At 63.0% G+C, this 14,891-nt stretch overlaps 2 protein-coding genes across 3 annotated transcripts; both read left to right on the plus strand.

The window, feature by feature from the left end:
- Window positions 1-90: 90 nt before the first annotated feature.
- On the plus strand, window positions 91-3,149 carry MAF1 (MAF1 homolog, negative regulator of RNA polymerase III). 2 transcript variants are annotated; one of them, XM_059995424.2, is made up of 8 exons: window positions 95-423; window positions 1,157-1,282; window positions 1,387-1,515; window positions 1,590-1,755; window positions 1,888-2,009; window positions 2,090-2,209; window positions 2,379-2,510; window positions 2,637-3,149. In XM_059995424.2, exons 2-8 carry the CDS (start codon window positions 1,200-1,202, stop codon window positions 2,656-2,658), a joined length of 774 nt encoding a protein of 257 aa, XP_059851407.1. In that variant the 5' UTR covers window positions 95-423; window positions 1,157-1,199; the 3' UTR covers window positions 2,659-3,149. The 2 variants fall into 2 exon arrangements, with proteins under 2 accessions (XP_059851408.1, XP_059851407.1); XM_059995425.2 differs by lacking the exon at window positions 2,637-3,149 and having other exon boundaries at window positions 91-423; window positions 2,312-2,448.
- Window positions 3,150-3,214: 65 nt separating this feature from the next.
- WDR97 (WD repeat domain 97) lies at window positions 3,215-12,311 on the plus strand. The gene is given in 25 exon segments (XM_060035292.1): window positions 3,215-3,402; window positions 3,607-3,737; window positions 3,922-4,550; window positions 4,731-4,852; window positions 5,041-5,746; window positions 5,818-5,960; window positions 6,043-6,279; window positions 6,356-6,446; window positions 6,549-6,681; window positions 6,772-6,893; window positions 7,072-7,126; window positions 7,128-7,229; window positions 7,401-7,550; window positions 7,629-7,856; window positions 7,938-8,063; window positions 8,159-8,242; window positions 9,231-9,347; window positions 9,440-9,604; window positions 9,688-9,882; window positions 9,985-10,182; window positions 10,263-10,384; window positions 10,471-10,633; window positions 11,015-11,469; window positions 11,566-11,627; window positions 11,737-12,311. Coding segments are annotated over 25 exon segments (4,869 nt in total). The 5' UTR covers window positions 3,215-3,272; the 3' UTR covers window positions 11,940-12,311.
- Window positions 12,312-14,891: the final 2,580 nt, after the last annotated feature.

Here is a 14,891-nt window from a genome sequence, read left to right on the forward strand (position 1 = left end):
CCCCCAATGGCTCTGCGAGCTCCCGGTCCCGGCGTCTGGAGCGGGCCATTCAGACGCGTGGGGCCGGGCCTGGCGGACGCTTGTTGTTGTCCGGCCCGGGGAGGTAGAGGTCGTTCGCTCGCTTGCTCGGGCCTTCTGTGGCGGTCGGCGGGCAGGTCGGTCGCGATAGTCGGGCGCCGTGCACGGGCGAGGCTATGTCGCGGTGGCAGCTCGGATGGGCCGGCGGGGCCGGGAGTAACGGGACGTCGCTGCGGAGCTTCTTTCCCCGGATACAGTGCGGCCCGAGCGGAGGCCGCGGCGCCGCACTCCGGTCCTGAGGCGTCCGCGCTACCCGGGGCCCGCACCGCCTTCTCACCCGCACCGACGCCAATCGACCTGACCCTGCCTGGTCCGGTCCGGCCCGATTGAGCGCAGAGTAAGCAGGTAGGGGTACGCCCTGTGCCCGGCGCCGACTCGGGCCCTCCAGAACTACAGTCCCCAGCAGGCTTCGCGCTGGAGCGCACGCGCGCCTCCCAAGGCGCACGGCTTCCTGGGACTTGTAGTTCGCGCGGCTTGGCTGGGGTTTCCCCTTAGACCCGGCAGACGCTGTAGCGCCCTAGCTGCCCGGCTGACAGGCCCCCCGGGGGCCGCGGGGCCTCCCTCCGCTCCCTGTCGTACTTTCGGAGAAAAACGGAGGAGCTCACTAGAAAGCAGCCTGTAGAACAGGAAAGAGCGCCGCGTCCAGGTGACGGCAGGGCCGAGCCCCAGGTGATCTGGTTCCTAACTGGGTGCGGTTCTTACCCGGGCTGAGGATCCCGGCCGGAGGGGCACCGCAGGAGTCACGTCCCTTCGCGGGCTCGCAGGGCCCCCCTTGGTGGGTAGGGCTCTTGTGTCGGGATGGGGGCTGTTGAGGGAGAGACTAACCCAGCAGCCCCGGGGTTAGCAGGATCCCCGGTGGGTCCCCCAGCCTGGCCCAAGAACTCCTGTGAGGTGCAAGAGGTGTGGCTGATCTGGGACCTGGACGTGCCGCTCTCATCACCTCTCCCGCCAGTGCTGAAGGCCTGGGAGCAGGCTGCAGGAGGGACCCAAGTTGTTTACAGCGGCGCCACTTACTGGGAGGAGGGCTGAAGGTGGAGCCCCAAGGGCCAGACACCCATGGACTGACCTGCATCCTCAGGCAGCAGTAGCTCTTTGGAGCACAGGACATCCTCCCCGAGGACATGAAGCTGTTGGAGAACTCCAGCTTTGAGGCCATCAACTCGCAGCTGACCGTGGAGACGGGAGATGCCCACATCATTGGCAGGTGAGGCCGGGGCTCTGGGGCTGGCGTCTCAGAGGTCACTCTGCCCTGTCTCTGGGTTGAGCCTGCGGGGGTGGCGTGCTTCATGGTTGTGCCTGCGTCTCTAGGATTGAGAGCTACTCGTGTAAGATGGCGGGCGATGACAAGCACATGTTCAAGCAGTTCTGCCAGGAGGGCCAGCCACATGTGCTGGAGGCGCTGTCCCCACCCCAGACCTCGGGCCTCAGCCCCAGCAGGTGAGCCGGGCAGGGCCTGCCCACTGTGCACTGGCAAGCGGGGCAGTGCCAGGCTGACGCTTCTCTCTGTGCAGACTGAGTAAGAGCCAGGGTGGCGAGGATGAGGGCCCCCTCAGCGACAAGTGCAGCCGCAAGACCCTCTTCTACCTGATCGCCACGCTCAACGAGTCCTTCCGGCCGGACTACGACTTCAGCAGAGCCCGGAGCCACGAGTTCAGCCGGGAGCCCAGCCTCAGCTGGGTGAGGGTCGGGTCGGGGAAGGGACCCGTAGGCCCACAGCCATCCTTGGCATCCTCCCTTACTCACTGGGGCTCGGCCCGGTTCACGCCTGCTGCCCTGGGTCCTCGTCAGCCCTGACTGTGACCATCCTAGGTGGTGAACGCAGTCAACTGCAGCCTGTTCTCCGCTGTTCGGGAGGACTTCAAGGCCCTGAAGCCGCAGCTGTGGAACGCGGTGGATGAGGAGATCTGCTTGGCTGAGTGCGACATCTACAGGTGAGCTGGCGTCCCTGCAGGTGGGTCCTGGGCGGGTGGCACTTGGGACCTAACACCACATCTCGCCCCACACGCCGCAGCTACAACCCAGACCTGGACTCAGATCCCTTCGGGGAAGATGGCAGCCTCTGGTCCTTCAACTACTTCTTCTACAACAAGCGGCTGAAACGGATCGTGTTCTTCAGCTGCCGCTCTATCAGGTTGGCCGGCACCTGTCCACCTCCCTTCCTTTACCTCCCTGTTTGGCTCACACACCGTTTCCCCAGCCTGGCCCACCCCATTCCTAACTTTGTCCTCCCCAGACACCCTCCCTGGGGTTAGCAGCAGGCTGGGGGTAGGCGGTTTTAAGACTGGTCCCCCCACCCCCAGTGGATCCACCTACACTCCGTCGGAGGCAGGCAATGAGCTGGACATGGAGCTCGGGGGAGAGGAGGAGGAGGAGAGTGGAGGTGGAGGCCGCGAGGGCGGCCACGAGGAGACCAGCACCATGGAAGAGGACAGGTGCGTGACGGTTGCAGTGGCCTCCCTCCCTTCAGCCTGGGGTGTGCAGGGCAGGGTGGGGCCCCCTCTGCCTGGTCTCCTGAGTGTGGGCTCCTCAGAACTCACTGTGTGCCGCCCGTTGCCCAGGGTTCCGGTGATCTGTATGTGAAGAGGAGGAACAGAGGCCCTCGCTTCACCCAGCTTCAAACAGTGCCTGGACCTGCCCACCTGAGGGGCCGCAGGGCCTCCACAGCTGCTGGCCAGATCCTGGCGCTACCACAGCACCAGCGCCACTCCAGGCCACACCTGCCTAGCCCTTTGGCTGTAGCCTGTGGATGTCCCCTCAGCCCCACAGGCTCCCGCTGCCCACGCTGTGGCTGGACTGGACAGCAACGGCACAGGGCCTGGTGGGAAGAGCCACTGCCCCGCCCAAACGAACTGACACGGGCAGGGACAGCTGGACCACAGAGTTTATTTTTGTATTTTGTGCAGGGTCAGGCCTGGACCTGCACACTCCAGCCCAAAGGGCCGGAGACCCAGCAGGCGGTCCCCAGGGGTCATCCGCCCACTTGTACTCCCCACCTTGCCCATCGGGCAGCGTGCACTGAGTGTCACTTTGGTGCAGCTGGTTTGCTTCCAATAAAAGTTTCTGTGACTCAGTGCGCACGGAGGCTCATGAGGCGTGGGGGCGGGGCCTGCGTCGAGGGCGGGGCCTGCTGCGTCCGGTATCCTAGCAACGGTCCTAGAGGGCTGTTGAGCCGCCTGGACCCCGCGGCTCCTGAAATGGAGCCAGAAGTGTGGGACGCAAGCAAGCCCTTTACCATAGAAGGCGACCACCTGATTCCAGACCTGGACCTGTATGATGCCGACATCTACGACGTCCCGGACCCGGGACTGCTCAACGAAGAGGATGGTGAGGTGTCCTGGCCTCGACCCCCAGATGGCCGGCTTGGCCGCAGGCCTCACTCAAGCTCTGGTTCTGTCCTCTGGGAATGCAGCACTCCCCGGGCAGTCCCCTAACCTGGCAGGGCCCTCAGGAGGGGCCTTGGCTGCCCACGACCTCCAGGGTTAGGGGCCCAAAGGCCACACCGACAGGGCTTCCGCTGCCGGTTCGCAGAGTCATCGTTTAAGGAGGCGGCCCCACGGCTTTTTACCAGCAACTCTCGGTGGCAGAATGTGACCCCGAGCGCCCGTGCCCGCCAGCTGTGGCTGCTCCTGCGCACAGGCCTCCAGACTTTGGTGGAAAAGGTGCGGCTTGCCCGTGGCATCCGTCTCAAGGCCTCTTTCCGGCCCAGCCCTTCCCCTAGGGGTCCCCTGCAGGACCCCAGCCCAGATCCTCTTGGCTCCCCTAGGTGGGTGCCGCCTACAGCCCCGCCCCCCAACCCCTGGCCCCCGCCAAGTTTACGGCAGGCTTGCTGGTCCCGGTCCGCAGGAAAAGAGAGCCGAGCTGCACGTGGCGCGCTTGACGCACGGGCTAGAGCTGCTGCGGCGCCTGGAGGTGGCAGCCGGGCTGTGTTCGGTGGCACAGGACCCCATGGGCAGACGCTTCGTGGTGCTGGACGGTGCCGGCCGCCTGCACCTGCGCAGAGAGGATGGCTGGGCACAAGAGAAGCTGCTAGCTCCGGTCGCGCTTACAGGGCTGGTGGCAGTGCCGGGCGAGCTGGGCACTGTGGGCCGCTTTGTGGGCTGGGGCCCAGCGGGGTTGGCCATCCTAAGGTCCGACCTCAGCCTGCTGTGGCAGAGTAAGCCAGTGGAGCGCAGGGTGCCGGGCCGCGAGCCAGTCTGCTGCCTGCCGGTGCCCGACGCCGGGCTGCTGCTGGTGGCGGAGGCGGGCAGAAGCCTGGTGCTCTGGAAGTTCCGTGCAGGGGGTCGCTGCCTGGTTCCCCGTGGGTCCCCTCTGTGGCTGCCGCCAAACCTCTCGGGTGCGCTTGCGCGTCTGGCTCTCGGGCCTCAGCATCCCCCTCACGTCCCACGCTGCTGCGCAGCCTACGGCTCAGCCGTGCTCACCTTTGATCTGCACACCTGGGCTGTCACAGATGTGCGTCGGGATCTGCACAAAACGTGAGGAGGGGCCCAGGGGCTGGTGGGAGAGGGGGAAGTCATGAGGTGAGTCCGCGACACAAATCCGGTCGTGGTAGGGGTGCCGGCGCGTGCGCACGCGCGCGTGCGCACACACACACACACACACACACACACACACACAGCAGTCCTGAGTCCAGGGGCCTCCCTCTCCCCCCTCAGCACCATCTCCGACCTGGTGTACTGTAGAGAGGTGGGGGCCATGGTGACAGCTTCCCGGGACAGCACGGTGAAGGTGTGGGAGGCTGACTGGCAGATCCGGATGGTGTTCGTGGGACACACAGGTGCGCCGTGTGTGGCTATTGAGGCCTGGTCTCCCCTCACCCTGGGCACAGCCCTGCCTTTGAGAGCTCCGGGCACAGGATCTCCACGGGCTTCTGGCCAAGCTTCTCCGCCCTGGTCATGACCCTGACCGACGGCTCCCCTTCTCTCAGTCCCTGGTGCTCAGGAGTGACCCGAGCCCCTCCCGCAGGCCCGGTGACTGCGGTGGCCGTGCTCCCGAACACGGCCCTTGTGCTGTCGGCTTCTCAAGACGGGACGCTGCGCACGTGGGACCTGCAGGCAGCGGCGCAGGTGGGTGAGGTGGCGCCGAGCCGCCGGGGCCCGAGCGTGCCGTCGGAGACCGTGAGGCATCTGCTGGCTCCCGCCGGCCCCGGCTGGCCCTTGCTCGCCTTGCGCGCCCGCAGCGTGGAGCTGTGGCGCGTGCGGGAGCTCTACTCGTCATTGGCCCAGCTGTCGGCGCCGGTGCTCCACCTGCAGGTGGCGCCGGCGCTGCCCTCGCCCATGGCCCCGCAAGCGCAGCTGCCCACGCGCCTCGTGTGCGCCTGCGCCGACGGCTCGGTCTGCCTGGTGTCGGTCTCCAGCGGACGCACCGTGAGCGCGCTTCTGCTGGAGCCTGAGGACTGCGCGGCCGCCGTGGCCTACTGCCTGCCCCGCGAGGTGCTGTGGCTGATGACGCGCGCCGGGCACCTGCTGTGTGCCAACGCAGCACGCTGCCCCATGCGCGTGCTGCACCGCCTGTGCCCGCCGCCGCCCCCGGCGCCCCGGCCTTGCTGCCTGCACCTCTACAGCCACCTCACGGACCCCGGGAGCGCGTTTGCCGCCTGGGAGATAGTGCGCCAGTACAAGGGCGAGCTGTGCCGCAGTGACGTGGCCGGGGCCTGGAAGGACAAGAACCGGTGGGTGCCGGAGCCAGCCAGGGTAGGGCAAGGCGGCCGGGTCCACACCAACAGGCTGTGGTCACCCATAGGTACCTGCTCGTGGTGGGGCACACTGATGGCACCCTGTCCGTACTTGAGTTGCGCTCCTCGAAGACGGTCTTCCGTACGGAGGCGCACGGCCCAGGCCCCGTCACCGCCATTGCGTCCACCTGGAACAGCATCGTGTCCTCCGGTGGGTACCTCTCCTCCCTCCACGGCCGGCCTGGGAACCCCTTCCCTCCCCAAAGGCCCCACTGTGGCTCCCGTCCCCACAGGGGGAGACTTGACCGTGAAGATCTGGCGCGTCTTCCCGTATGCCGAGGAGAGCCTGAGCCTCCTGCGCACCTTCTCCTGCTGCCGCCCGGCGCTGGTGCTCTGCGCCCTCGGGAATCGCATCACCGTGGGCTTCGAGGACCTGAACAGCGCCACCTATGGCTTGGTGCAGTTTGGCCTGGACAACAGCCCTCGCTTTGATCACCGGCCCCAGGACGACCCCACGGACCACATCACCGGTGAGCGGGCAGGGCAGAGGTGAAGTCCAGGCCGCCAGATGGCTCTGGCCCCTGACCCTGAGTCCTGGCCCCCCAGGCCTGTGCTGCTGTCCCACACTCAAGCTGTACGCCTGCTCCAGCCTGGACGGCACCATCCGCATCTGGACCGCGGAGAACCGCCTGCTGCGGTGGGCTGGGGGTGGGAGAGGGTTGGGGGCTTGCCTCTGCTGCTGCCTCCGTGTTCTGTTCCAAGGAGCAGGGCCACACTGTCGGTCTGAACAACCCTCCAGGCTCCTGCAGCTGAACGGTGCCCCTCAGGCCCTGAGCTTCTGCAGTAACAGTGGGGACCTGGTGCTGGCCCTGGGCTCCTGCCTCTGCCTGGTGGCCCACAGGCTCTACCTGCCCACATCTTACCTGATTAAGGTGTGCACTGAGCACAGGTAGGCAGGGTGGGGCTGCTGTGGGCAGACCAGCCACCGAGGCCAGGGCTCCAGGCTCCTTTCCCCCGCTCAGAAGCTGTGCCAGGATGTCCCTGATGTGGTGGATGACCCTCCACTGCCGCTGACCAGCCAGGAGTCGCTGACCTCAGCCCAGCTGCAGAGGCTCGCCAGCCTGCGCGGGGTGGCCAGCCTCAGGTCTGCCGGCAGGCCCAACCGAGCCGTCCCGGAGGCCCCGACCTGGCTCCCCTGGGTCAGGGCCTGGCCGAGTGCTCCCAACCTGAGACCCCAGGGCTCCCAGGCCCCTTGGCCACCCACCGCAAGCCCGTCCCAGTGCCGGCCTTCCCACTCGTGGCTGTTTGTGGTTCCCCGCCAGGGGCCTGGCCACCACCCCTGGGTCCCTGGCCCAGCCTCTGCCCTATCCCACTGGTAATGCCACCCAGTGTCCCACCTGTGTCCTTCCCTGTCTGCAGCGCAGCCTCGTCTTTCATCCACTGCCCGACGGCCACGCCTCAGCAGCCAGTGTTGGAGAAGGTGGGGTGGCTCCTGACCCCTTCTCCACCTCAGTGGCCCAGCCCTGCCCCCCGACCCCGGCTCAGGCCCTTCCCCTTCAGTCCCTGGGCCAGGCCTGGGATCCCTGTGCTTGTCTAGGGGCACGCAGCAAGGCTCAAGGAAGAATGCGCTGACCCCTGACCCTCACCCCAGGACTTGGAAGCCTTCATTGCCCGGGACCAAGACCTTCAGCAGCTGAAACTGGGGCTGGTGGGCCCTGCAGCCCGGCCCTCACCCTCCTGGCAGCAGTGCCAGGAGGCCTTTGATAACTACCTCCGTCTGATTTATGGCCCTGGTCTGCTGGTGAGTGTGGGGCCTCCCCAGTCCCTCCCTTCACCCGGAGCCTCTGACACTGCCCGTCTGCCCTGCCCTCCCTGCCAGGGCAGGTATTCCGGAGGAGAGTCCCAGCAGTGGAGCACCGTGACCCTCACAGTGGAGAGACAGACCTGGGACGTGTGCGCCCTGCCCAGAGACGTCCCCGATCTCGGGGGCGTTGAAGCCTCGCCACCACAGGATCTTGGGACCCTGGGCCAGCGCTTTGCCCGACCACCCCAAGTCCCCTTGCCTCCCCCCACCACCCACCGGAGGTTGCACAGCAGAGCACCCCAGGTGAGGCTTACCACCACTCCCACCCCTCTGCCTTCACCTCATGGTCCCCACCCCACCCCCTGACGACTCCTTCCACCCCAGCTGCTGGCCCGCTCCTCCCCGAGCCACGAACTGGGCCTTAGTCTGCAACTGCAGCTGCAGTTGGAGCGGCTCCACGGGGAGAAGCCTGTGGCCCCGGATCCACTGTCCTCCCACCTGCAGCGCAGGGTGAGGGGCCCAGGTGGGTGGAGGCTGCCGCCCGAAGGCAGAACTGCAGGGACACTGGAGTCCAAACTCGGCTCTGATCCCTGTCCCATCCCCAGATCCCCCTGCTGCTGAAGAGGCGGCCCCAGGAGCATCTCTCCAACCCCAGGGGCTTCTTCCCTGCCGCTGTTCAGCCCTATGAGGTGAGACCCCTCGCTGTCCTGAGGCCCTTCCCTCCCCGGGGGGGCCCTCCTTATGTACCCCATGTCCCCTTTGCTGTAAGCCTTTGTGCCCAGCTCTGACCCGAGGGCCAGGCCCACCTGCACCCCTCACCCCGGGCCCGGTTTTGCCGCTGCTGCTCTCCGTGTGCCCTAACTCCTCACTCCGGGAACTGGCTGCCAGAGGGCCAGGGACTTCGGAGCTGGAGCCAGGCGGAGCCAGAGCCTCTGCCAGCGGTCGCTCCTGCAGCCACTCCCTAGCGCGAGGGTCGGGGGGCTGGGGCCTCTGTGCACTTTGTCTGCGAGACCAGAGTCCCCTCCCTTGAGGGGAGCAGAGTCGGTGGGAGCTGGCCTTCCCACTCTCTCCCCCTCCAGATGCCCAGACAGGCCCAGCCCCTTCTCCCCACACATCTGGCACTCTTACCTTCCCAGGTGGGTAACGGATCCTTCCAGCTGCTACTCCATCTACCCAAGCCCCCAGTAACACCCCCTCGAGCTCCCATTGTCCCCTTTTTTTTTTTTATTTTTTGGCCACGCTGCGTGCCTTGTGCAATCTTAGTTCCCCGACCGGGGATTGAACCCCGGCCCAGCAGTGAAAGCACGGAGCTAACCAGTGGACCGCCGAGGGAGTCCCTTCTACTGCCCCCTTCTTATCAGCGTCTCTGCTCCAGGACCGGGGGCTGAGTCCTGTGGAGACCATGTGGGTGTCAGGGCTCCCCAAAGGCCGGCTGTTACCCAGATCTCCGTCCTCAGTTACCACAGCTGATGCCACACTCACTGCCTGCCCTTCGGCCTGATATCTAGAGATTCTCTCTTCCTGTCTGTGTGTCGTGGGCAGGGCGTGCGAGCCCCACTCAGCTCTTGGACGTCAGGCGGGCAGAGCTGGGCTGGTGGCGGGGGTGCCCTGCCAGCGTGGTCTCTGGGGCAGGTGGAGTCCAGGCCCTCAACCTGCCCCGCTGTGCTCCACCTGCAGTACTGGCGGCGGCCCATCCGCTTCCCGGGCTGCGTGCCCAACTCGGTGGTGCTGCAGCAGATGTGGCTGCCTGTGGAGGTCCGCGGCCTCGGAGCCCTGGGCCGCTGCGAGAGCAAGGCAAGGGGCGGGGCGAGGCGGGGCGGGGTCTGCAGGGGGCGGGGCCGGATCCCTGCTGCGCCCGTGGCCACGCCTCGCTCTCCACTTCGCAGCCTGGAGGGAGCCCGGACGACCAGTGGCTGCCGCGGCAGGAGAAGCTGACCCAGTTGTTGGGAGGGGAGGGGGAGGAGGAGGGCGAGCAGGGTCTGGACTGGGCCTCGGACTCGCAGCGCCGCCACACGCAGCTCTCCGACCAGCTGCCGGAGCAGGAAGCTCAGGTGGGCGTCCGGGGCTGGGCTGGGCAGCGGCGCAGGAGCTGCCTGAGGCGGGCAGGGTCTGCAGCTGCTGCCGCTGCCCCTAGAGCCCCGAGGGTCGCATCCCGAAGCCCATGGGCTCCCGCGAGGACACCGCCAGGGCCGAGACCTGTCTTCACTGCCCCCAGTTCCACTACGGGCACTCGCTCTGGGAAGAGAGCTGCGCGCATCTGCCTAGGTTCCTGCTTTTTTTCGTCGGCCAGAACTGGTTCAAAAAGCTCTTCCCCATCTTCACTCTGCAGGTTCGGGGGAGTTTGGGAGGCACGGGCTCAGGTACGGGAGGGGGAGGCTGGAGCGCCCGGGTGCGGCGCAGGGGGCCAGGCCTCAGCACCAGATCCCTGCAGGCGTACCCCGAGGTGGGCACGGTGGAGGGCCTGGCCTCGCTGTTCATGGACCTGCTGGACGAGGCCTCTTGGGCAGACCGTGTGCACATCCTGCACGCGCTGCTGAGGCTGCTGCCCGACGTCAGCAGAGACCTCTGTAGCCGGCTGCACGGCATCCTCGTGCGCTTGCTCAACCTGGACCAGCCCCCCAGCCTCCAGGTGAGCCCCTAGTCCCGAGACCCGCCCCGCCCCGCCCCACCCCAGGCCTCGGGCCCCAGTGTCGCTCCCCCTGCGCTCAGGACAGGATGCAGAAGCAGTTTGTGATGCTGGCGCTGCAGCTGCTCCGGGCCTGCTCCCTGGAGTCCCGCGAGGTGGTGCTGGAGCTCCTGTGCTACGTCCTTTACTCGCCAGCCTCCTGCTGGTGAGTTCCGCTCCCTTCCCTCCCTCCTCCCCGCTGCTGCCAGGGAGGCCGCCCAGAAGCCTCCCACGCCTGTACACCTGTCCCAGGCCGGACCTCAGGAAGCTGCTGGAAGGACTCGGCCTTCAGGACCCGCACGGCCTCCTGTTCAAGGAGATGACGACCTGGGTCCAGGGCCCGGAGCGCGCCTCCAAGGCCGCACTGCGCAAGCGCTGCTGCCAGAAGCTGGAGGAGATGGTCGGGCAGCTGAAGGTCTGGGCGGGGGCGGGAGTGGGGGCGGGGCGGGGCGGGGGCGGGCCACCTGCCCGCAGAGCCTCTCGCCTTCTCCCCACGCTTTTCCCAAGTGCAGAGGAGAGAGCCAGGTGAGGCCAGCGGGCTCCTTGCCCCGCTCTGGCTCTGCGCCTCTTCCATCCTCCCCCATCCCTCACCCCTCCCCCATCTCCCGGGATCTTCCTGCGTCTCCCCAGGAGGGAGTCTGGGGTGGGGTCTCAGGCTTGGAGCCATGGGCAGCACCTCTCCAGCCTCCGCTGGCCAACTCCCCAGCAGACGGAAACTGTGCCGCCATCTGTAGCCAAGTCGTCAGAGATGCTGCCCGAGGTCTCAGAGACCTCAGCACTTCACCCTCCTTCGAAGGAGACCCTGTCGCAGATTTCCATGGTCTCTGGGGCAACTGTTCATATCTCTGTGATGCCCTCAAGCGTCTCCCGGACGCCCTCACCGGTGGTCTCACCCGGAGAGCCGGACTTGGCCGCCCTGGAGTTGCAGGCCCAGCAGACGCTTGCACAGATGCGCTTTGGGCGGACCCAACGTGCACTGTCTGGGACACTGACGCACTTCGGCCCCTTGCCTGAGGCCCACTTGGGATCCTCCGCGCCAGCTGCACTGCCTGATGAGCCACTGCCTCTGGAGCAGACGACCTGGTCACAGTCAAAACTGCTGGACCTGGGGCCCATCAACGCACTCAACAACTTCTGCGAGCAGCGTGGGGCTCGGCAGCAGGACCCCCTGCAGGAGGAGCCCAAGACCCCGCCCCCTCGCCCGCCCCCACGGACGCCCAGCATGGTGGTGCCACAGCCCCGGGAACCCCAGTGAGCACGCCACGGGTCCCTGGAAGAGGCTGGGGCAGAGCCTGTGTGGAACAGCTGAGGCGTGGGCTTAGCCAAACCCGCTTCCTTATCCTCCAGGCACTACTCCATCCTCCGGCTTCAGGAGGCCAAGGTCCAGAGGTCTCCAATGAAACTGAGGGGTGAGTAGGGACAGGGGTAGAAATCGGACCTGACCTCTACCCCACCCCAGCCCAGTTCCCGCGGAGCACTGACCCCACCCCAAGGCCTCACTATACTGCTGGCCCCCAGGCCGAATGCTGTCCCGGCTCTGGGCGGGCCGCACCCTGGATGGTGCCGTCCGGATGCTGAAGCTGCCACTGCCCCGGGTGGAACTGCAGCCTTTCCCCCCAGACTGGCCCAGGCCGGCCCATCCGCTGCCCCCGCAGCTCCTGCAGCCTGCCCTGCAACGCTACTTTCTGCCAGATGACACGGACCCTGACAGCTACAGCTGAGCTGGCTGGTGACCCTGGCCTGACCCTGCCTCCCCCTTTTCCCTCCAGCATGGAGTCAGGACATGGCTCTCCAGCCGGCTGTTCACCCCAGCCAAGGCCCAGGGCCCGAATAAAGTCCAGAGGCCACGGCCAGCTCACTTTCACCTTTGGGGGCCCCTGATGTGGGCGAGGGGGGGGTCTGGCTGGTGTGTCACGAACCTGCTGGTGGCCAGCTGCATGTGTGAGGCAGGAGCTGGGGGACTGGTGGGGTCTGGGATGGGACAGGGTCTGGGCTCGGGTCAGCACGTGGTAGAGCAGCGTTCTCGGTGCGGGAGGGCCTGTCTGCCCAGAGAGGGAACCTGCCGCACGGGCGTGGCCCTGCTCAGGCACTCAGCCGCGGTGCTCAGGAGGGGAGGGGGAGACTAACGGGTGGGCTGGGGAGAGGGGAGGGTCTGGGTGGTCGCAGGTGTGTGTGGGGGAGCTTGCAGTCATTTGATGCAGGTGAAACCAGGAGTCGGTCGGAGCTTTGCTACCTTTAGGCTGGAAAGGAGAAAAATTAATGAAGAGGCCCCGTCTGCTTTATCCGAGAAGCAGTAAAGGGGCAGTGTTCTCTGGACCTTTCAACCTAAAAGTCACCAGGAGATTCACCTTGTCTGTGAAGCACGGGGTCTCGGGGCCTCGGCCTTCTTCTGAACTGCCGTGACCTCAAAGGGCACTGACCCAACCACACGTGGAGCCCACGTGCGCACTTACTAGGACGGCTTTTGTGACGGGCCTGTTCTAGCTTTCTGTATCCTGCTGCTGGGTTGCCTGAGCAGCGATCTCTTTCCTGTATTTTCAGCCTCTGACTTTACACATTTCTGCTCAATGCTTTGTGGTTAAAATTGGTCTCCCACACCTTTCCCACAGCCCCTAACCTGTGCAGGGGCTCTTGTCACAGGGCTGCTGAGTGGGCCGCTCTTTCCTAGGCCAAGGAGGGCCAGCAGTGCCAGGTCCAGATAACTGAAAAACTGGACGTTTTTATAAAAGGAACTGTACCTGCTACAACAAGGACTGAGGCCCGTAGTAGTCTGCATCTACTGGTGTTTCTATGTTTCGAATTACAGAAGCAATAAATGCTTTAAAAAATACAGACATGGGAATTCCCTGGCAGTCCAGTGGTTGGGACTCTGCGCTTTTACTGCCGAGGACTCAGGTTCGATCCCTGGCTGGGGAACTAAGATTCCGCAAGCCACGCGGTGCAGCCAAAAAAAACCACCAACATACAAACGTGAGAAAGTAGGGCAAGAGTTTAAACAGGTCCAAATCCCCGCTAATCGTGAAGGAAAACACTAATATATTTATTAATACGTATTAATATATAACTTTTAAAATTAGGAAATATATTAATGAAAATATACCATTAAGAGAGTAAAAAGTCAGGCCACAGAGTGGGAGAACATATTTGAAATACATGTAACTAAAAATGGCTTGTCTCCAAAATATATAAAGAAGTTCTACAAATTAATAAAAAAAATCACACAACCCAATTAAATGTACAAAAAGCTAGAATGGGATTTCCACTATAGATGTTAAAATACCACATATATATATAGCAAACATAAATACATATTTTTGTCCGCTTCCTGACTGTGTGACGTTAAACAAGTTACCTGTGTTCTCTAAGCCTCAGTTTCCAATCTATGAAATGTGGATAATAATGCTATGACACCTCACAGGACTGCTGTGAGGATTAAATGAATTGTTATATCTAAAGAACTTGGGAACAGTGCTGAGCACAGCGTAGGTAGATAGAAAACAAAGCCGGAACCCTTCCTCACATCATTTATGAGAGTAATTTTCAGATGAAGATTGTAATGTAGAAAATAAAACTATAAATATATCAGAAGGTAATTTAGAAAAATAATTAACTTAGAACACTCAGAAAAGACAGATATATTTGCTGATTAAAAAAAAAAGTTATGGCAAAGACAAAACTCAAAGCAGATCATACATGTAAATGTAAAATTATAAAAATTTAGCCTTAGAAAACAGGCAAAAGAAACAAAACACACATTTCACCCAAGAGAAGATGAAGATGGCAAACGAGCACATGAGAAGATGCTCCACACACCATCCATTGGGAAGTGTTAATTAAGAATGGCTCAGATTTAAAAAGGGACGCCACCAGATGCTGGAGATGTGGAGCAGCTGGATCTGTGTACGATGCTGGCGGGAATGTAAAATGGTCCAGACGCTGGAAAGCAGTTTGGCAACTTCTTGAAAAGCAGGACTCAGCAATCATACTGCTGGGCATTTATCCCAGAGAAATGAGGACTTCCGTCCACACGAAACCATACTATGCACCACTGTTTACAGCAGCTTTATTTGTAACAGCCCCAAACTGGCGATGACACAAAGGTCCTCAACAGGTGAATGGCTGGCCAATCTGTGGCACATCCACACCATGGAATACTTCTCAGCAATAAAAATAAATTATTAACGCAACAACCTGGATGAATCTCCAGATAATTACGCTGAGTGAAAAAAGCCAATCTCAAAACATTCCATTTAGATAACGTTCCTGAGATGACAAAATTATAGAGGTGAAGAACAGACTAGTGGTTGCCTGGGGTTAAGGACGGGCAGGAGAGGGCAGAGCAGGAGGGAGATCTCTGTGGTGATGAAGCCATTCTCTATTTTGACTGTGATATTGGTCACACGAATCTACACAAGGGATAAAGAGGCATGGAAGGACTTCCCTGGTGGTCCAGTGGTAAAGAATCCGCCTTACAATGCGGGGAACGTGGGTTCGACCCCTGGTCAGGGAACTAAGATCCCACACGCCGCAGGGCAGCTAAGCCCGTGCGCCACAACTACTGAGCTCGCGCGCCTCAACTAGAACCCGCGTGCCGCAAACTACAGAGCCCGTGCACCCTGGAGCCTAGGGTGCGCCACAGCTAGAGAAGAGAAAACCCGCATGCCACAACTAGA

This window comes from Delphinus delphis, chromosome 17 (genome assembly GCF_949987515.2).
Source record: "Delphinus delphis chromosome 17, mDelDel1.2, whole genome shotgun sequence".
Classification (NCBI taxonomy): Eukaryota; Metazoa; Chordata; class Mammalia; order Artiodactyla; family Delphinidae; genus Delphinus; species Delphinus delphis.

Coding starts and splice junctions, on each gene's coding strand:
- MAF1 (XM_059995424.2), top strand. CDS start 1,200: ATGAAGCTGTTGGAGAACTCCAGCTTTGAGGCCATCAACTCGCAGCTG. Junction 1,283..1,386: donor GATGCCCACATCATTGGCAG/GTGAGGCCGGGG, acceptor CTGCGTCTCTAG/GATTGAGAGCTACTCGTGTA. Junction 1,756..1,887: donor GGGAGCCCAGCCTCAGCTGG/GTGAGGGTCGGG, acceptor TGACCATCCTAG/GTGGTGAACGCAGTCAACTG.